Below are 22553 nucleotides of genomic sequence, written 5' to 3'. Positions count from 1 at the left end.
AGTCATCAAGACAATGACCATTTATATCACAAGTCATCAAGACAATGATCATTTTATCACAAGTCATCAAGACAATGACCATTTATATCACAAGTCATCAAGACAATGACCATTTATATCACAAATTATCAAGAGAGTGACCATTTATATCACAAGTCATCAAGACAATGGCCATTTATATTACAAGTCATCAAGACAATGACCATTTATATCACAAGTCATCAAGACAATGACCACTTATATCACAAGTCATCAAAACTGACCATTTATATCACAGGTCATCAAGACAATGACCATTTATACCACATGTCATCAAGACAATGACCATTTATACCGCAAGTCATCATGACAGTGACCATTTGTATCACAATTCATCAAGACAGTGACCATTTATATCACAAGTCATCAAGTCAATGACCATTTATATCACAAGTCATCGAGACAATGACCATGTATATCACAAGTCATCAAGACAATGACCATTTATATCACAAGTCATCAAGACAATGACCATTTATATCACAAGTCATCAAGACAATGACCATTTATATCACAAGTCATCAAGACAATGACCATTTACATCACAAGTCATCAAGACAATGACCATTTATATCACAAGTCATCAAGACAATGACCATGTATATCACAAGTCATCAAGACAATGACCATTTATATCACAAGTCATCAAGACAATGACCATTTATATCACAAGTCATCAAGACAATGACCATTTATATCACAAGTCATCAAGACAATGACCATTTATATCACAAGTCATCAAGACAATGACCATTTATATCACAAGTCATCAAGACAATGACCATTTATATCGCAACTCATCAAGACAATGACCATTTATATCGCAAGTCATCAAGACAATGACCCTTTATATCGCAAGTCATCAAGACAGTGACCATTTATATATCACAAGTCATCAAGACAATGACCATTTATATCGCAAGTCATCAAGACAGTGACCATTTATATCACCATTCATCAAGACAATGACCATTTTTATCACGAGTCAACAAGACAATGACCATTTATATCACAAGTCATCAAGACAATGACCCTTTATATCGCAAGTCAAGACAATTACCATTTATATCGCAAGCCATCGAGACAATGACCATTTATACCGCAAGTCCTCAAGACAATTACCATTTATATCGAAAGTCATCAAGACAATGACCATTTATATCACAAGTCATCAAGACAATGACTATTTATATCACAAGTCATCAAGACAATGACCATTTATATCGCAAGTCATCAAGACAATGACCATTTATATCACAAGTCATCAAGACAATGACCATTTATATCACAATTAATCAAGACACTGACCATTTATATCACGAGTCATCAAGACACTGACCATTTATATCACAAGTCATCAAGACAATGACCATTTATATCACAAGTCATCAAGACACTGACCATTTATATCACAAGTCATCAAGACAATGATCATTTTATCAAAAGTCATCAAGACAATGACCATTTATATCACAAGTCATCAAGACAATGACCATTTATATCACAAGTTATCAAGAGAGTGACCATTTATATCACAAGTCATCAAGACAATGGCCATTTATATTACAAGTCATCAAGACAATGACCATTTATATCACAAGTCATCAAGACAATGACCACTTATATCACAAGTCATCAAAACTGACCATTTATATCACAGGTCATCAAGACAATGACCATTTATACCACATGTCATCAAGACAATGACCATTTATACCGCAAGTCATCAAGACAATGACCATTTGTATCACAATTCATCAAGACAGTGACCATTTATATCACAAGTCATCAAGTCAATGACCATTTATATCACAAGTCATCGAGACAATGACCATGTATATCACAAGTCATCAAGACAATGACCATTTATATCACAAGTCATCAAGACAATGACCATTTATATCACAAGTCATCAAGACAATGACCATTTATATCACAAGTCATCAAGACAATGACCATTTATATCACAAGTCATCAAGACAATGACCATGTATATCACAAGTCATCAAGCCAATGACCATTTATATCACAAGTCATCAAGACAATGACCATTTATATCACAAGTCATCAAGACAATGACCATTTATATCACAAGTCATCAAGACAATGACCATTTATATCACAAGTCATCAAGACAATGACCATTTATATCACAAATCATCAAGACAATGACCATTTATATCGCAACTCATCAAGACAATGACCATTTATATCGCAAGTCATCAAGACAATGACCCTTTATATCGCAAGTCATCAAGACAGTGACAATTTATATATCACAAGTCATCAAGACAATGACCATTTATATCGCAAGTCATCAAGACAGTGACCATTTATATCACCATTCATCAAGACAATGACCATTTTTATCACGAGTCAACAAGACAATGACCATTTATATCACAAGTCATCAAGACAATGACCCTTTATATCGCAAGTCAAGACAATGACCATTTATATCGCAAGCCATCGAGACAATGACCATTTATACCGCAAGTCCTCAAGACAATTACCATTTATATCGAAAGTCATGAAAACAATGACCATTTATATCGCAAGTCATCAAGACAATGACCATTTATATCGCAAGCCATCAAGAAATGACCATTTATATCGCAAGCCATCAAGACAATGACCATTTATATCGCAAGTCATCAAGACAATGACCATTTATATCACAAGTCATCAAGACAATGACCACTTATATCACAAGTCATCAAAACTGACCATTTATATCACAGGTCATCAAGACAATGACCATTTATACCACATGTCATCAAGACAATGACCATTTATACCGCAAGTCATCAAGACAGTGACCATTTGTATCACAATTCATCAAGACAGTGACCATTTATATCACAAGTCATCAAGTCAATGACCATTTATATCACAAGTCATCGAGACAATGACCATGTATATCACAAGTCATCAAGACAATGACCATTTATATCACAAGTCATCAAGACAATGACCATTTATATCACAAGTCATCAAGACAATGACCATTTATATCACAAGTCATCAAGACAATGACCATTTACATCACAAGTCATCAAGACAATGACCATTTATATCACAAGTCATCAAGACAATGACCATGTATATCACAAGTCATCAAGACAATGACCATTTATATCGCAAGTCATCAAGACAATGACCATTTATATCACAAGTCATCAAGACAATGACTATTTATATCACAAGTCATCAAGACAATGACCATTTATATCGCAAGTCATCAAGACAATGACCATTTATATCACAAGTCATCAAGACAATGACCATTTATATCGCAAGTCAAGACAATGACCATTTATATCGCAAGCCATCGAGACACTGACCATTTATACCGCAAGTCCTCAAGACAATTACCATTTATATCGAAAGTCATGAAGACAATGACCATTTATATCGCAAGTCATCAAGACAATGACCATTTATATCGCAAGCCATCAAGAAATGACCATTTATATCGCAAGCCATCAAGACAATGACCATTTATATCACAAGTCATCAAGACAATGACTATTTATATCACAAGTCATCAAGACAATGACCATTTATATCGCAAGTCATCAAGACTATGACCATTTATATCACAAGTCATCAAGACAATGACCATTTATATCGCAAGTCATCAAGACAATGACCATTTATATCGCAAGTCATCAAGACAATGACCATTTATATCACAATTGATCAAGACACTGGCCATTTATATCACGAGTCCTCAAGATAATCCTTTATATCGCAAGTCATCAAGACAATGACCATTTATATCGCAAGTCCTCAAGATAATCCTTTATATCGCAAGTCATCAAGACAATGACCCTTTATATCGCAAGTCATCAAGACAATAACCATTTATATCACAATTCATCAAGACACTGACCATTTATATCACAAGTCATCAAGACAATGACCATTTATATCACAATTCATCAAGACACTGACCATTTATATCACAAGCCATCAAGACAATGACCATTTATATCACAAGTCATCAAGACAATGACCATTTATATCGCAAGTCATCAAGACAATGACCATTTATATCGCAAGCCATCAAGACAATGACCATTTATATTGCAAGTCATCAAGACAATGACTATTTATATCACAAGTCATCAAGACAATGACCATTTATATCGCAAGCCATCAAGACAATGACCATTTATATCGCAAGTCATCAAGACAATGACCATTTATATCGCAAGTCATCAAGTCAATGACCATTTATATCACAAGTCATCAAGACAATGACTATTTATATCACAAGTCATCAAGACAATGACCATTTATATCGCAAGTCATCAAGACAATGACCATTTATATCACAAGTCATCAAGACAATGACCACTTATATCACAAGTCATCAAAACTGACCATTTATATCACAGGTCATCAAGACAATGACCATTTATACCACATGTCATCAAGACAATGACCATTTATATCGCAAGCCATCAAGACAATGACCATTTATATCGCAAGTCATCAAGACAATGACCATTTATATCGCAAGTCATCAAGACAATGACCATTTATATCACAAGTCATCAAGACAATGACTATTTATATCACAAGTCATCAAGACAATGACCATTTATATCGCAAGTCATCAAGACAATGACCATTTATATCGCAAGTCATCAAGACAATGACCATTTATATCACAAGTCATCAAGACAATGACTATTTATATCACAAGTCATCAAGACAATGACTATTTATATCACAAGTCATCAAGACAATGACCATTTATATCGCAAGTCATCAAGACAATTACCATTTATATCGCAAGTCATCAAGACAATGACTATTTATATTACAAGTCATCAAGACAATGACCCTTTATATCGCAAGTCATCAAGACACTGACAATTTATTTCGAAAGTGGTCCTCACATGCAGCGATTTATATCAAGGGTCATCAAGACGCTGTTAGTTGTCCTTTTGAACATTCACAAGTCAGCAAATTGCTCACATTTCAAATGTAACAGGGAAAATGTATTTATGCATGCATAACCACAACATTTACTGCACAATATGAGAATAATCTCCATAATAATTCACAGGTATAATCTAGTGCACTCATGTAACTGCCCTTTACATACTTGTATCATTTATACAGGCTGAATATTACACACTAATGTTCTCTTACAGTATTCTTTCAAGACACGTAATAATACACCAGACTTTACCTTGAAAACTTTTACCTCGTGGTTGTGCTGCGACAAGACTTAAAAAGACATCAGCTCAGCGCGGGACCAACAAACTAAATGTCTTGCCTCTAGGTCTTTTCACTCTATTAGATAAAAGTAGCTACCCAATTTGTTTATCATTATAAAAATAATTGAGTTGTGCGTCATTGGAAATTAATGTTACTAAGGAAACGCCAAACACTTCGCAATTAATGTATCATATTTATTAATTTGATATCAATTATACTAATCACAAAGTTATTTTTTATCACCTATAACCTGTTGTGTTGTCATGGTTACACTCAATAGTGTTCAGCAGAGGATGACCAGTTAGATAATTAGTTGTCTGCTGATCTGAATGATGTACTATTGGGATATAAATAACATTGATGCGTATGCACAAATACAATATTGTTTTAGATACACTTGGCATGCACACTCTTGCTTTTGCAGTTTGTGAATTTAATCATCTTATAACAATGAATTGGAAAACGCTTTTCACCACAATTTTTCCAATTTGGGTATACATTTTTATTTATTTTGTTGTTAATTTTGGACCAAATGAACATGATTTCCTATTAAGGTTATAGCCAGAAAATAGAACGTTCCTGTCATAAAAAGTATTGGAGGCAATGTCCACAAAACAATAGACAAATAGAATTAGACACAACTGTGTTTATCTTTATTAGTAGCATTTTTTTACAGAATAAACCAACAAAGTTGATGCTAAATACACATTGTAAAATGTACTACTTCTCTGTGAACAAAATGGACCTTTATATCATTCTGCCACTTATAAATAAAAATCTTTAAAAATATTACTAATTATCAGTAATCTGAAAACATACCCAACACCAAAGTGAGGCAGCGTGAATACAAAATTATAAGATATTAGCGCATGTTTGTTTTTTGATGTTTTTTTCAATAAAATATATTATGCGAAAGAATAAATTGTGAAAGCTGGATTACCGCGAAACAAAGAAACTGTGTCCTTGTAGACACGCTCTTGCGACATGGACGATGATTTTTACCAGTCTGGGGCTGTGTGTGATACAATGATTGATAGGGTCATTAATATTTCAACAATCAGCATTAAGGTCAAATTTGTTAATTTTAGAAACCATGCCGAAATTGAAATTTCACAATATTCTTTGAGATTTGTTATGGCATTGCAATAGAGTGCAAAAGATGCACTAAAGATACTATCAGTAGGCTATACATCAATTCAAGAACACCAATGAGAGGTCTTCGATACATACACTTCTGGTCGTGATGTTGTGCAAGTGTTTTTTGAGTGTTCTATCAAATCAACAAGAAAGATTTCATGTTGTATGGCAGAAATATATATTAATGACTTGAAAGTTCAATCGGCAATTCAGTAAGCGGGCGCCAACCGAGAGTATTGGGGTGCGCTGTGCCCCTGTTCTCCGGTTTAGAAAAAACCCCTGCCCATTTTTGTCAGCATGTTAGCAGTTCTTGCCTGTCATTTATGATCATTTTGAATAAATGTAATTACATGTATGAATGCTCCTCCCATCATTGTCAATGTCATGTCATTGAAATGCTCATTAATATTCATAGTGAGGGGAACCTTTCCAAGGAACAAAAGTCTCTGGTTTGTTTCATGGTAACCCGGCTTTCACCATTCATACTCTTACATAATATTTTATTTCATTGAAAAAACACCCAAAAAAAGAGACTGTATACAAGTCAACTGATACTGGATCATTGATCCCTAGCATAAGCATTGCTAATATAGCAAATACAACACTTATTTAGAACTTTGCTGGCACTTGAAAACAGCATTGTCAGCATTTCTTTGAGATGTTGGTATGAGATATTAAACTGAAAAACTTTACATCATAATTGTTAACACCATTAACCCATCAATTAACTCTTTAAAGTATGTAAATAATAGAAACACTCAAAATGTATTGACAAAGCACAGTCCTTGTCCTGTATTTAATGAGTTCAATAATGAATGAAATCAAATAAAAAAAATTTCAATATGATACCACATCAAAAAAAGCTGCAATTATGAATATAAGTGTATGCTCTGTTGATAGAGCTAATATGGTAATCATCATCGTTGTAAACTTGATTAGTGCAAGATTCAGTAAATGAATTTATGATTGGGACATCATCTTCAACCTGCAAAGTCAAGACAGGTACTGGGAGTAAATGTTATATAGAAATAAACTGGCTGAAATTAAAGACAATCGTGGGAAAGTTTATTATTAAAACTGGTTTACCTGCTTCTATATCAAATCAAGTAAATGTCAATTGTAGTATTTAAATCATGACTGGAGAATCTAAAATACTGTTATCATTCTTGAACTGAGACAGCACCAAGGTCAGCACATAAAGGCAATATCAATTACTTCATTAATAATTGTTTTGATATTGTATGAACACTGGATTATCGTATTTATCGTATAGTAAAAACGTAGGTTTGGTGATGCACAAAATAGTATGTATTGTGAATGCTCTGAATTACTGGTACGTACCATAAATTTAATTGAAGTGCATGTGTATTTTGCAGCACACTGTATCAACAGCAAAATTACAAATATTCAAGTTATCCATATTGCATAATAATGTTGACTGCTGACAGTCCCTCTGGTCTAATGTTTGTTTTTTTTCAACTAAAATGATTTAATGTAACATGTTTACAAAATGCCAAAGGCATTTTAAAGCGAGGACCTTAAGGGTCCAGGGACTGTAATAAGGGCCTTGCTATTAATTATGAAAGCATCTGAAAAAAAATAAAATTTGCAAATTGCCACACTCATCTGCATGAAAACGCCAAATCACGCCAAGCTTTTCTAAAAATTCATCAGCAAAATAAAATATTGCATTTCCCCTGCGACTTGCGATAGCAATTTTGTGACATTATACCTGTCAATCACCTAGATACATTTCAGGAAAATTTCTCTACAGTGGCGAGTGATTGCATAGCAGCTTATGACAATGATTCTGGTCTTACAGTCCTTCGCTTCGCAATCGCATTGCAGCATTAGATTAAAAAACATCAGGCCAGAGAGACAGTCTACATGTTTAGTAATGTTACATTCTGGGATATCTTAAAGCTTGTGACTATTATGTGAACAATTTTACAATATACCGGTATATGCACTAAATGCAGGCAATATTTGAGAATTGAACCAGATTGAACCAAAATTATTGCTCGCCACAGTAATTCTTTTGTGTTCAAACACTATTCTGAAGCAAATTTAGTTTGAACAATCAAATTACTAAATTGACAATATTCATCGACACTAAAAACCATTGACAAATTTAACATTTTGAAAATATTTCATGCAATCCGCATAAAATTCAAACCATCACATATTCAACATGATTGTCAAAAGACTCAAAAGAAACTTGCTATCAGAATGCAAATATATCTACCATATTTTGGATTAAAGCAAAATAGAAAGTTTTCTTTAGCCTGTATATAGTTTGTTTTAATACAATAGAAAATGCAAAATTCAAATCCCTGTTAAAGTGCCTGCACAGATGACTTAGCTTTGGTCTACTGTAGTGCTGGATATTTACTTGTTAACATGAGACAACAACCCGTATTTCATTATCTAAAAAGAAAAGCAAATGGTGTCAAATGTGTGTACACACACTACAATCTTAGTTTCCTGATGAGGTAAGAACTTAAAAACAGTCTAAGAAACACAAAAATTGTAATTGTCTTTTAGGAACAAAGCACAGTTATATCGTAACATAAATACATCATTCAACACTTGGGAGTATCTGTATCATCACTTTCTTCATCTTTTTTATCATTCTTGTCCAAACTATCACTTATTTCAATCTTATTGTCTTTTTTATGACATTGCTCTTCTGTTTCTTTTTCATTTTTATTATCAGCATCCTCCTCCATTTCTCCATCTTTAGAAGATTCCTCCTTTGTTTCTCCATCTTTAGAAGATTCCTCCTTTGTTTCTCCATCTTTGGAAAATTTCTCCTTTGTTTCTCCATCTTTAGAAGATTTCTCCTTTGTTTCTCCATCTTTAGAAGATTCCTCCTTTGTTTCTCCATCTTCGGAAGATTTCTCCTTTGTTTCTCCATCTTTAGAAGACTCCTCCTTTGTTTCTCCATCTTTGGAAGATTCTTTTGTTTCTTTATCTTTGAAAGGTTTCTCTTCTGTTTTTTCATCATTAGAATAGTCCTCCTTTATTTCCCCAGCATTAGAACAAACCACCTTCATTTCGTCTTTTTCCTTCGTAATATCTTCTTTTTCATCTTTGTCTTTTCCCTCATCATTTCTTTTCACATCCTTTATTTTCATGACAACATCAACCCCCTCATCTTGTGAATGTTCAGAATCATCCTCAGTACTTTCACTTTCTCTTCCTTTCTCCTCAATATCAACTTGACTGTCATTTACAATTTCTTTTTCAATTGACCCACTTTTAGTAACAAGATTGTCTGATGATGTTTGATTAATAATGTTTGTCTTGTGGTTAAATCGTCGACTGATCCCAAGTACTTCCCTCAGTCCCTTGTTTTCCACCTGTAGCCTAGTAAGCAGTTCTGTTTCCATAGCAACGGATTCATCATCCATATTCATGGCATAAGTCATCACTGCAGCCATTTCACAAATTTTTTCTGTCATGTGTTGTAGCTCCTGCATTGAATCCATAGAGATTATTATTAACCCTATGAACTACTTTTGTAGACATATTTTTTTTTATACATATTTTGATCAAGATTTGTATCGAAAGAGAAATGATGTCCATTTGGTTCAAAATTAACAAACATTTATATAAAAATACTTATAAATAGGCAACATATTACACAAAAATTTTTGCGGGAAAAATATGGGACTCAAACATTGAAACATTGTGCACATGGCATTGTGTTATACTAATGTGGACTGGTTTAGTTTTTATTACGTAACTCATTTGTCATCAAAAATCTGGCATACTTTATCCATTCAACATTACAACAGCATGAAATCTGTCTGAACTAAACATTAAGTGTGGTTATAGAGGTATTTCATGTCACCAAATGATTGGAGAATAAGACAGGTGTTAAAAGTGTACTAGATCAAATGAATGAATACACCAGTTAAGGTCAAGGCCATGCAATTTATTTTATATTAATTAATACGCATGATAATTTTGTATTTTGTATGAGTGGATATTGCACCATTATTGTTAATTGATTGTAACTTAGATATATGTTTTAGAATATTTAAATAAGTATTCAATAACTGACTCAGTATCAGAGTATTGTAAACATGAGCAATATGAAATTACTTTAAAAAAACTAGACTGATAAACCACTCAAAATATCAAATGTGGTTCTATGTAGGTATTTATTGTAAATAATACTGTAAGGAAGATTTAAATTTCATTAAAACTTATTTGATTTAGTAAAAACACAAACCTTAGAGTTCTCTTGATGAACATTTAGACTTGCTTTGTCCCAATTATTAGCGAGCATTAATTTCAAAACCTGTTCTCTGTATTTACTCATTATTAACTCCAGAGCAGACTGGTGCTCTTCCAGCGCTGTCCTCAGTTCCTTGTTCTCCTGCTGAAGTTCTCGAATTTGTCGATTTTCCTGCTGTATACCTAAGACTAAAGCAGATCTTGGTCGGTGTCTCGCGGCATCATTCATCTCGGCTAAATCGTCTTGGTACTAAATGTAAAACAACAAACACAGAAAGATCGCAAGTCAGTGCTAGCATGTAAATTCACTGTTCTTCATTCTATCCAAACCCTCACACAGACACCCACGTACACACAGCTAAGAACCATCACATACCGGGCGTTTCAACCTCCAAGGTTCATGAAACTAAGCGGTTTCAATTCCACTAGAGTTGTACACGTATATTGAACAATACATCTTTTAACAATGCTATACCACCCATTGTATGTTCTGACTAGTGCAGTCAAGCAGAAACACGGTGGCTCATAACAACTCTGGGATAGAACTAGTTTTATTATGATGTGAAGACACTGCATTTGTACAATACTTGTAGGTGAGATGGAAGAGTATTGTTCAACCAGCGTCCCATTCAGTATTCCCAACACATTCATTACATTAACACGCAAGTCTGGTAAAGACACTCCCCCCCCCCCCCCAATGACAATGATTGCACGATTCTTATGGCTGGGGTCACCAAAATGTCCATCCCTTCCAAAATGCAGTTATTTGTTTGACTATTCATGAAACATTTTCATTGTGCATGTATTCTTTGAAGGTTTATTGTTTTGAACAAGGGAACTGATCATTACCACCAAGCCGGTTTCCTGTGAGTATCCCAAGGCGTGCGTTTCTTTACCGTACCGGTCGCTGCTTTACCGTACCGGCCGGTTCTTCACCGTTCAGGCCGGTTCTTTACCGTACCCGAAGGTCATAAGCCGTACCGGCAAGGCCGTTACCGTACTGGCAGGAGGCAATTCACACTTCTGACAAGTTAATTTATGCATTGATTTTCCGGTTTACCGGTAAAATGCCGACCTGTTTAAATTTCAGTTTTATGCACAGGATCGCCAGAGAAAGCAAAACTGTAGAATTAATTTGAGTAGAATTTGTTTCGTTTGTAGTTATAGTCTGTTTATAAATCATTTTGTTCATGTTTGCTATGCAGTAGCTTTCGAGGTCAAATACACCACCAGTTCAATTTATTGCGTCTTTTTATTTGTCAGAGATAAAACTTTACCATTATTATTGCATAATATTTACATTCAAGTTGCGCGTCATAATGCTACACGTGATTTTTGTGAGACCATGGAGCTCCCAGTACGTCCATGGTGAAAATGAGAGCTTCACCAAGGCATCCCGTCGTTGTCAACGCAACTTTGGAACAATCAAATGATGGATATATTGACTACAGACGGAACTGTGTCTTTATTTTATACAATATTTTTATTTTAAAATTTGGGTCAGTGCACTCAAATCAACTGAGCCGACAAAGTGGATTACAAAAACGAACAGTTCCATGAAAGTGGCTATATTTGTGTATGATGAATCCTGAGTCGGTAGTTTTGGCATGTAACCTAATGGTTTTGGTTATTGTTACAAATGCACAGTGCAGACGTAATTTTGTTTTCATTTTTTTCACTTCATCTGGCGCCAGTGCACGTGTGCTTGAATGTTTTTTTATTCAGTGATTGGGCTAAATATTTGACGACGTTGCCAACGTATTCAACATACGAAAATAGCATGTGTGTGCGTTTGCGTGAATGATAGATGCAGGCGAGATTTCTCATCGCAACGCGTTCTATTAGTTTATTTTCAACGCGTGTGGTCGGCGCCTTTGATTGCGTTTATTTTGTTCTTTCATTCGCAAAATCTATCGCTGGCACCATTTATTTTGTTATGTCTCACAACTGAATGTCTAAGCTGACTTTGTATTGGCTGTAATTATATTTTTTTTGTTAAAACAAAAAAAAAGTCCCGACCTTTCCAGTCTAAATCGTATTCTGCTCCAAAACAAACGACCCTTTTCAGGGCCAATCACATGTTCCAAAAAAAGATATACCGGCACACTTGCACACTCTGTTTTGTTATAATAAAGTTACATTGGGGATTGTTGGAGGGGGTGTGTAAATATGTTGGGTCAATTCCATAAACAAAATCACAAAATGAGGTCGAAAAGCAATGGAAAAATGTTGACCTAGAGCAAGGTCAAATTACGTTTTACGCACTCAAATTTTATCTGGACTACGTGCACGCGTTGCACGTGTTATTGTCAACAAAGTATCAGATTTTCGAACGCCAAAGCCCGAATTTAAATACATGTGAGCTCGGCCAAGCGAGTCACGCTGACACATTATGCAAGTATCATTGAATTCATGCGACAGGTTGGGACGTTTGTCTTTTTAAAGCTGTCTTTTTAGAGGCTGTTTATTAAGTATTTATGTTCTGTTTTGCACATCAATATATGATTCACGCAATCATCAAACCGCAGTTATGACATTTTTTCCCTTGAAATCAATATCAACAGATAGCACTTTAACATCGATATTTCATTTCCACATTCAATTAAAAAATGTCATTGTTAATATTAGGGAATTCCCAGAGAACTGTTTCTGTGCAAAATAGAAACTTCATTGGTTAAAATAACAGATTTGACCTATCTGGTCAAATTCCAATTCAACAATCCAGTCTGGCAAAAAGAACTCATGTGATCGATGTGTCACACTTGATAACATTACAGCATGCATACAAGTGAATCCTATGAAATCCATGCTTTATACCCTTGTGTAATATTTAAAAGTTTTATTTTGCTAATTGGAATTTTCACAATTTGACGATTCAATCATAAAATGGATAAAATTTCATGAAAGCTGCTGTGACATTTTCAAAAATGCAAAATATTAAAATTTGTACGAACTCGCCAAATTGATGTGGTTTACGATATTTAATACGGTAGTTCAATAACACTTACCTGTTTCATTGCGTCTACCCTTTTATTGAGTGTCTCTGACTGTGCAATTAGAGTATCAGCAGCACTGTCATGTTCTTTCAGTCTGTCCACTAACTTCTTGGCATCAGCCATCACTTGTTCTATTGTTAGCGTCATCTTGTCAAATGTCACGCTGTTAAAACAAACACACAAATACTAGTTTGGAATGGAGTTAAAACCATCATCATTACTTCACATTATTCAATTAATGTCGGCCACAGTCAGTAGTGTGTACAGATACATGTACCTCCAGTGAAATCCACAGAAACAAGCAGATCATTTTATAAACAAGTGACTTGTCAGTCAAAGCTTCACTGTTGTGTTTATTTACAAGAAGTTTATTGTTTTAAATTCTTGTGTATTATAAATGATACAATGTGGTGAAAATATAATTTAATTTATGGGCAAGGGATAAATTATTCTATATCCTTGGGGATGGAGGTTGAAATTGAGGAAATAAATGTTAATGGCACCACCTGTGAATAGGAAGAGTGTTGTTGCCAAAATTATATAATTTTCTTTGAACTTTGCAAGGCAAAAAGAAAAGAAAATATGTTTATACCCAGCTGTTATGGACTAAGGTTACAGAAGGGTTATCCATGGCTGTATGTAATTATGATATAGTATACTTGATTAAACTCCACTCAAGTAGTGTATATAACACAATAAGTCCAATACATCATAGCAACCATGGTATAAATATGAATATATTTTCCTCAAGTCCATGAGGAGCCTACATCTACATATAAAATATTATCACAATCAGAATAGTAGTAAGAAGAAGTCAAAAATAGCATTTTTTCACTAAAGACAAACATATTGAAGATACAGTAACAAAAAAGATGTTAAGTTTGCCTGTGGTATAAACAAAATAAAACAATTATATAGACAGTTTTCAAGAAGTTATATTTTTTACCAAAAATGCTAAAGGTATTCACAAAAATTGAAGATATAGTCATGAAATGAACAAATCTTAGATGAGTTCACTTGAGGCATGTATGTGTACAGTACAAAGAATAAAACAATTGGATGCTCACAAATATTCATCAAAATTCAAGAATTGAAAATACATGTATCATCTCAAAATTAACAAACCTAAGAGAGGTTTACCCAAAACCAACCAATATCAAAGCAATCAGACTTGCGATTTTAAATGTAAAACGTTGACATGGATGATAGACAGACGATCAGTACCGGTAATATTATTCAACACACTAAAATGATTCAGACTGACTAAATTTTCATCCATTTGACCAAACTTTGTATTATTATTGTAGTATACATGCTGAAAAGTACTTAATTAATATGCAAATTCACTAATTAATATGCAAACAGTTTAGTCACTCACAACGAAAATGCTAAAACTGATTAATTATTTTACAATCTACCTAATTAACATGCACATGTTTCCTTCAATCCGATCTGGTGTTCATGATATAGTACCATGTCTCATTCCAATCCTCCCAGTGGAACAAGAATTGACAAAGACAAACACACTACTGTAGTGAGCCAAAAATATTTTATTGTAGTGACCTTCAATCTAGACACCACAGTTGATATGCCACTTGTTCAGTTTCATAACTTGTTTTTGTAATAGAATACTGCATACATGTAGGGCCCTTATTACTATCCGCTACTGTATAATAATAATTAATTTTCACTGAAAAGACATTTTGGTTATTTTGCATGAGTTGGATGAAAAATACAGGAAAAAATGTATTTCTGCTGGATTTTATTTGCACTGATTCATTCATTTAGTGAAAATAGCGTAAATAAATTCCAAATGAAAATATAGTAATTTACATTATGTTTTAATTTTCACATTTTTTACTGATACATGTACTTAAATAAGTGACGCCAGTAAATATGAAAAACTAGCCACATAAAGTATTTCCGTTCACAAATAAGTGAATGTATAAAACTTGAATAATTCTCCTTTAATCGTGGATTTTAATATCAACACTATCAACACGCAAGTAACTGTGACTAATCAGGAGAGTTTCATGTAGATTTATAATTTATCAGAAACCAATGTAAAATAGTCCTGTAGAATCATATTTTACTGAGGTTATGGTGGGTTAGTGTGGAGTTAGGTTTGGGTTTTATTTTGAGAAGAAGAACAGTGTTCAACATTAGTCTGTCTGCCTCACGCTGACTGTGGTTATGTCAAGCCTAAAGATGTTATAAGCAGTCTGCCTGGTGATCCAGAGTGAATTTATGTTTTAAAAAAATCATAGCGAGATATACTATTATTAAAAGACCAAATACATAATAAAGCATGACTTCCCAGTTGTTTTTTTTGCACTGACAGAAGCTGCTAGCTGCTAAACATGTGAAAATGAAACCTCCACAAGAGAAGCAATAAGAAGCAGCAGAATAAATTAATGATGTAAGCGTAAACCACACACATGTCTTATGATTTTCAGTTAATTTCGAACATTTGAGAAACAATATAATATCTCATAATATAAAAGTGTTATTTTTGGCCCAAAGATAACAGTATTTAGTTTAATAAGATGCAGAAAATACACTACACACATACATGTAATTAAAAACTTGTGATTGTATTGATTAATCAATGAATACTCTTGTTTGCAGCTAAAAACAAATTTTTCAATAAATTCTACCCTGAATTTGTTTATCAACGCACCCTACACCAGCGCCCCCTCTCCATGTATGTGCACATTACTGACTCCTCCTTCAAATCAACTTGATTTCCTCTTTTGCTGGTCGCACATAAAAGTCTTTCAGATACCTGCACGTAACCATTTTACTTCTATGATCTAAACGAAAACATGATAGAGCTATGAACCACAGCAATATCTGCAGACAACACCGCCGCCGCCGCCAACACACTACAAGATTTTGGAAGATTTGGAGTTTGCATGAACATTTCATATCACTGTGGCAAATCGGTGCTGTCTCATACCCATTTTACCGATTATTGAGTGATATATGTTAAAATTCCAACACCCACCAACTTACCTATCAAGCCGGATTTTCTTAAAAAGTACCCTAGATACTTCAAATTTACAACAAAGTTTTCTCCGGGTGTGTTCGTGTTCTTTCTTGTTTACAATATTCAAAATGGCGGCTCACCCGACTAGTTTAAGTCAGTCGTTGGTGGCGTCTTCCAATAAAAGGTGAAGGCATGGCAGTAAAACGTTGGTCACTGTGGTCTGTCATTGGGCAAAAAAATTCTCGCACAGCTCATAGCACTTAAATCATCCACGCGTAGTGTACCATTAGGAGCGTGTAAACCTGGCCTGTATATTTCCGAAATTGATATACATCTGATACAAACATACTACACAACTGCGCGTGATTATTTCAAAAGAGACTAATTACGATTAAAAAAACGTAATGAAACCTGAATCTGAAAATACAAAAAATATAAATGGAATACATCAAGGCTAGCAACTGATGTTACATTATCACAGTTTAACAATTTTGTTTTGTTACTCCAAATGGTAAATTCAAAGAAGATAAAGGCCATCTATAGCGAGACTGGGATTGATTGTTACGTTCACAAACAAGAAGTCAAATATTTGATTCGACTCAGTCAATTGAAAACATCGTTCTAAACGAAGCATTTCATGTAAAGAAACTCTTAACATTTATAATAAATTGAAACAATCATTACAATCAAAACTAGTATCAAGTTAGAAAATTAGCTTTTAAATATTAATAACTTAACACTAAAGAGAAGTCTTATCATAGTCTAGTATAGGTAAATTCCTGTTGATTATAGATTTTGCGATATTTGCGTTTCCAAACACATTTAAGATAAAATCATTTTGTGTTGTCCCGGAATTGTCATCAACAGAGAAATAAGTTATTCAATGAAGCCAAGAAAAATAAAAACAATTTGATAGCGACGGATGAAAATGAAAAAAATATTTTGTATTTAAAATTACTCTTGCCAACTTGAAGTATTTAAACACTGGTTTTGAAATGAGACAACACAAACCAAAATATTTTAATTTTTTCGTTTGTATTTTCTTATTTGTGGCACTTTTTATTCCTTCCGGGGTTGTTACGCGTCATCAGTTACAGTTACCTCAACTATACATAGTATAAAGTTTACCCAGATTTCGATAAATCAAAATTTAGAGCAACTGAGTCACGAATATATACTGGTTTTAAAAAAATCTACATACATTAGTTATTTAAAAAAAAAATAATAAATTTGATCAAAATTCTTATGCGTGTTTGTTACCATTATGATTGGTCACGAAATCGCCCCCTACAAGTTATGGTTGATTCACAATACAATACATACCAGCAGTATTCACACCGATTTTCAAGTTTCTGCAGTCCACAAAACGCGATTTACATTTGTAAAATCTATATTTCATTCCATAAAACGCAATTTATGTTTGTAAATTCTATTTTACATTTCATAAAATATTATTTCGTTTTCTAAAATTCGTATTTGATTTCATCAAACGTATTTCTGTCAAAGAATTTCTATTTAATTATTCAGATGCCATTTTGTTGTGTACAATTTATATTCCATTCAGTACACAAATGTATATGTCATTTTGTGTCATTCATTTTACTTCTAAAATAATTAAATAGGAATTCTTTGAACAGAAATACGTTTGATGAAATCAAATACGTTTGATGAAATCAAATACGAATCTTAGAGAATAAAATAATATTTTATGAAATGTAAAATAGAATTTACAAACATAAATTGCGTTTTATGGAATGAAATATGGATTTTACAAATGTAAATCGCGTTTTGTGGAATAAAATATGGATTTGAAAAAACAAACAAATTTGTTTTAAATAATATTGCAACACTTGGCTTGCCATAGCAATGGATTCTAGCTTTTTGGACGAACGGAGTTAACTCCGTGGCGGACGCCGTTGAAGTGTGCAAAGCATTATAATAATAATATTAAATACAAGTTTATATAGCGCCTAGTATCCATCGCAGTGATGCTCAATGACGCTTGGTTTCACAGATAGGCTTGCTGAATCAGTTAAGATTTGAGTTTGGTTTTGAAGATGTTAACATTTGGTGCAGAACAGATGTCATTTGGTGATTGATCCCAAAAAATCATCCCATAAAGATGGCGAGGAATGGGCGAATGACCGGTCACCATAATTCTTAAGATGAGTTCTAGGTACGGCAAGTGTATGTTTCTTAATTGAGCGAAGGGTTCTCTGGTTTTGATTTTTGTCAATAAGGTCCGATATGTAGGATGGTGTCAATCCATGTAGTCACTTGTACGTGTGTAGTAAAATTTTGAAGTGTATCATATAGTGAACTGGCAGCCAATGTAATTTACGAAAAACAGGAGTGATATGATCAAATTTTTTGGTACGTGTAATTAGACTGGCAGCACAGTTTTGAGCCCTCTGAAGCAGGTGTATCTGTGATTTTGGTAAGCCATAGAGTAAGGCATTGCCGTAATCCAGTTTAGCGGTTATAATAAGAGTACTCAGATAGATGTTGGCGACTGAGTCCTATGCGTCTGATATGCATGTATATGCTCTGGCATGTACTGATGATATGTTTACTGAACTGAAGTGAATCATCGAAGATGACACCAATGTTGCGAGCTGCTTTAACCGGTTTAACGAGTGTTGATCCAATGTTGATACCATGCAAGGGGTTTGGAGATAGGTCAAATTTTGAACGGATTAGCAATATCTCTGTTTTACCATCATTTAGCTGTAGTTTTTTGTTAACCATCTAAGCTTTGATGTTAGATAGGCAATTTTCAATTTGCGATGTGGCAGCTGAAATGTTATCTTTAGTGAAAGAAAGGTAAAGTTGATTGTCATCAGAGTATTGGTGAAAATGAAGATTGTGGTGACGAATAATTTGACCAAGTGATGAGATGTAAATTGAGAATAACAGGGGACAGAGTTCTGATCTATGGGGAACTCCATAATGAAGGGTTGTTTCTTTAGATGAATGACCATTAATGACAATTGACTGATGTCTGTTCGTGAGATATGAAGCTAGCCATTGCCAGGCAAGATCACATATGCCCATATCTGCCAGCCCTGCAAGAAGGATGTCACGGTCAATCGTGTCAAAGGCAGCAGACAGGTCTAGGAGGACAAGGATAACATATTGTCCTGCATCAATACACATTGATATGTCATTGTGGACTTTGATGAGTGCTGTCTCGGTGCTGTGAAATTTCCTGTATGCAGACTGGAGAGGTTCCAGAAGAGAGTTCCTAGCAAGGTAGTCATTTAGTCTCCTGGCGACGACTTTTTCCAGAACTTTTGAAAGGAAAGGTAGGTTAGAGATAGGTCGGTAATTATTGAGTATTTGCTGATCAAGTGTTTTCTTTGTAAGCAGTGGTATGACAACTGCAAACTTCAGATTAGCTGGTATGAGTCCTTGTTGGAAAGATAGGTTGATGAGATACATGAATCAGGGTATGATCTGTGATTGAACTTTCTTCAATAAATATTTGGGAATTGGGTCGAAGCAACATGATTTAGATGGTGATTCCTTAATGATTTTCTTGAGTTCCTGTATAGTAGTAGGCTGGAAACTTGAAAGTTGTTCAGATGTACATGTAGCATTTGAAATAGAAATGACTGGATTATTATCACCCTGTCTGTCTAAATCCAAACCATGCCGAATATTGGTGATTTTGTTTGTGAAAAATTCACTAAATGTTTCTGTGAGTTGATTGATTAAGTGAAGAATGAGTTGGCAGTGGTGATGTTTTATCAGTGGTTAGATTAGATGATAACTGAAATAGTGCTTTTTGATTGTGAGCGTTCTCTTCAATTATATCTGAATAGTACTTAGATTTAGCATCTTGAATGAGCTTGTTAACTTTACAATAATGGGTACGGTAAATTTGCTTGTGTATTTCTAGTTTCGTAGTACGCCACTTCCTTTCATGAAATCTGCGTGTTTTCTTAGCTACCATCATGTCCGTTGTATACCAATCTGCATTAGGGCGCACAGTGATACGTTGTTTACGTTGCGGTGCATGTTTATTTAGTAGTTTCCTGAGGCACGAGTTGTAATGAGAAACAGCCAGGTTCACATCTGCTGAAGGTTGGCTGGGGATTAGAGCATCCTTAATGGCACATTCAAAATCTTCCACAACAATATCTGCAATGCGACGATATTTAATTTCCTTTTGAACTAATGGAGGTTTAGGTAGTAAGACTTGTATATAGATTGGGAAATGATCTGAAATATAAACAGTGTCAACAGTGACATTGAGAATCAGGTCAGGATTTGTGAAGACCAGATCTAATGTGTGACCATGAGTGAGTGTTGGAGTGTTCACCCACTGCTTTAAATTACACGAGTCCAGTAATTCTTGAAATTTACGAGTATTAGGATCCGGTGATACATTTGCCCAGTGAAAATTGAAATCCCCAATAATAGATAAATTGCCAGTGTATGTAGATGAAGATTCAAGAAGATCTCCAAATTCATTGAAGAATTTAGAGACAGTGAATTTGTTCTTCGTGTTGGGAGGTGGACGATACACAATAATGACTTTAAAAGTAATTCCATGGTAACGCAGAGTGGCTTCAACAGCTTCAAAGGTAGTAACATTCTGTAGTGGCTTCCAGGTGGTGACTGTAATACTCGACTTAAATATAAATGCAATCCCTCCACCAGTTGATTTCACACGCGGAAAATGATGGTAAGTGTATCCAGCTGGTGTAACTTCATTAATGATTGGTTCATCGCCACTGGCTTTCAGCCATGACTCTGTGATTGCAAGTGCATCAATATTATGTTCTACAATATAGTCAGAAATTAGTGTAGCCTTATTCTGAATTAAATGTACATTCCAACAACCAAGCTGGAAATGCTGATTCCTTGTAATTGTACGTTGTGGGTGAGAATTCAGCTTACGAGTACCAGCTCTTTTCCCTCTGTGGGTTGATGTCTTTGACTGAATACCTAATGATCTGATCCTATTCCAGACTGAGAGGGAGCATTTGTGCTCAATAGTACAGATGTTACTGTTCCTAATACTGAATAGATCCTTTTTAGTATAATTAATTCTCCTGGAATGATTGTTCATTCGCATGTGAATGATAATTAGTAGGACAACGATTTCAAAGAGTCTTTTCATTTGAACTGCTGAGTGGTGACAGGTATTTCCATGTGTGCATGAATATAAATGAGTCTATTGTCCATGCAAGGTAATTACCATGAAAATGGTGACTGAGTTGAAACACAAAACAAAAAGGATATGAAGAAATTACAGCAAACAGCGATTCTGGCACACACAATGACAGTTCTGCTAGTCCAACGTGTTCTCTGACTGTTCATAAATGGAGTATTGGCACAAAAACAGCTTAATAATCGATGGTATTCACTAAATCAAACAATTTTGCAGAGCTTCTGTGAGGGGCAGCCTGCTAGGCGCACAACAATATCATTGTGGGTCCATCCATCATAAAATAAATTGCTGAAGTTGGTCATTGGTCGTCGCAATGCGTTATTGGTCATCGCAATGCGTTATTGATCGTCACAATGCGTTATTGATCGCCGCAACGCCTTACTGATCGTCACAATGCGTCATTGATCGTCGCAGTGCGTCATTGATCGTCGCAATGCGTTATTGATCGCTGCAAGCGTTATTGATCATCGCAATGCGTCATTGATCGCCGCAGTGCGTTATTGGTCGTCGCAATGCGTCATTGATCGCCGAAATTTGGCTATTGATCGACGCAATGCGTTATTGATCGCCGCAATTTGGTTATTGATCGCCGCAATGCGTTATTGATCCTTGTAATTGGTTATTGATCGTCGCAATGCGTTATTGATCGCCGAAATTTGGTCATTCTTCGCCGATTGTATATATGGGCCACCGTAGTTTTACTTTATCTGCTTTTTTAACTACATGCATGTTG

General features: G+C 34.6%; 2 protein-coding genes and 1 long non-coding RNA gene across 3 annotated transcripts in view; all 3 read right to left on the bottom strand.

Annotated features, from left to right (window-relative positions):
* The window catches only part of LOC146750880 (uncharacterized), a 28786-nt gene extending 23450 nt beyond the window's left edge, over positions 1–5336 (bottom strand). Inside the window, exon 1 of the long non-coding RNA XR_014928233.1 lies at positions 5246–5336. This is a non-coding gene — a long non-coding RNA (uncharacterized LOC146750880). The remainder of the gene's footprint in view (positions 1–5245) is intronic.
* Positions 5337–5905: 569 nt separating this feature from the next.
* On the bottom strand, positions 5906–16777 carry LOC100366677 (uncharacterized). The gene is made up of 4 exons (XM_006821680.3): positions 16668–16777; positions 13665–13815; positions 10652–10906; positions 5906–9887 (listed from the first exon to the last, which is right to left on the bottom strand). Exons 2-4 carry the CDS (start codon positions 13797–13799, stop codon positions 8994–8996), a joined length of 1284 nt encoding a protein of 427 aa, XP_006821743.2. The 5' UTR covers positions 13800–13815; positions 16668–16777; the 3' UTR covers positions 5906–8993.
* Positions 16778–20329: 3552 nt separating this feature from the next.
* LOC146750879 (uncharacterized) lies at positions 20330–21724 on the bottom strand. Its single transcript, XM_085497786.1, has one exon. The coding sequence runs from the start codon at positions 21722–21724 to the stop codon at positions 20330–20332; it is 1395 nt and encodes a 464-aa protein (XP_085353912.1).
* Positions 21725–22553: the final 829 nt, after the last annotated feature.

This window comes from Saccoglossus kowalevskii, chromosome 1 (assembly GCF_978046115.1).
Source record: "Saccoglossus kowalevskii chromosome 1, keSacKowa6.1, whole genome shotgun sequence".
Taxonomy (NCBI): Eukaryota; Metazoa; Hemichordata; class Enteropneusta; family Harrimaniidae; genus Saccoglossus; species Saccoglossus kowalevskii.
The sequence above is the reverse complement of the archived record's forward strand: the minus strand, read 5'-3'. Positions and strand labels throughout refer to the sequence as shown.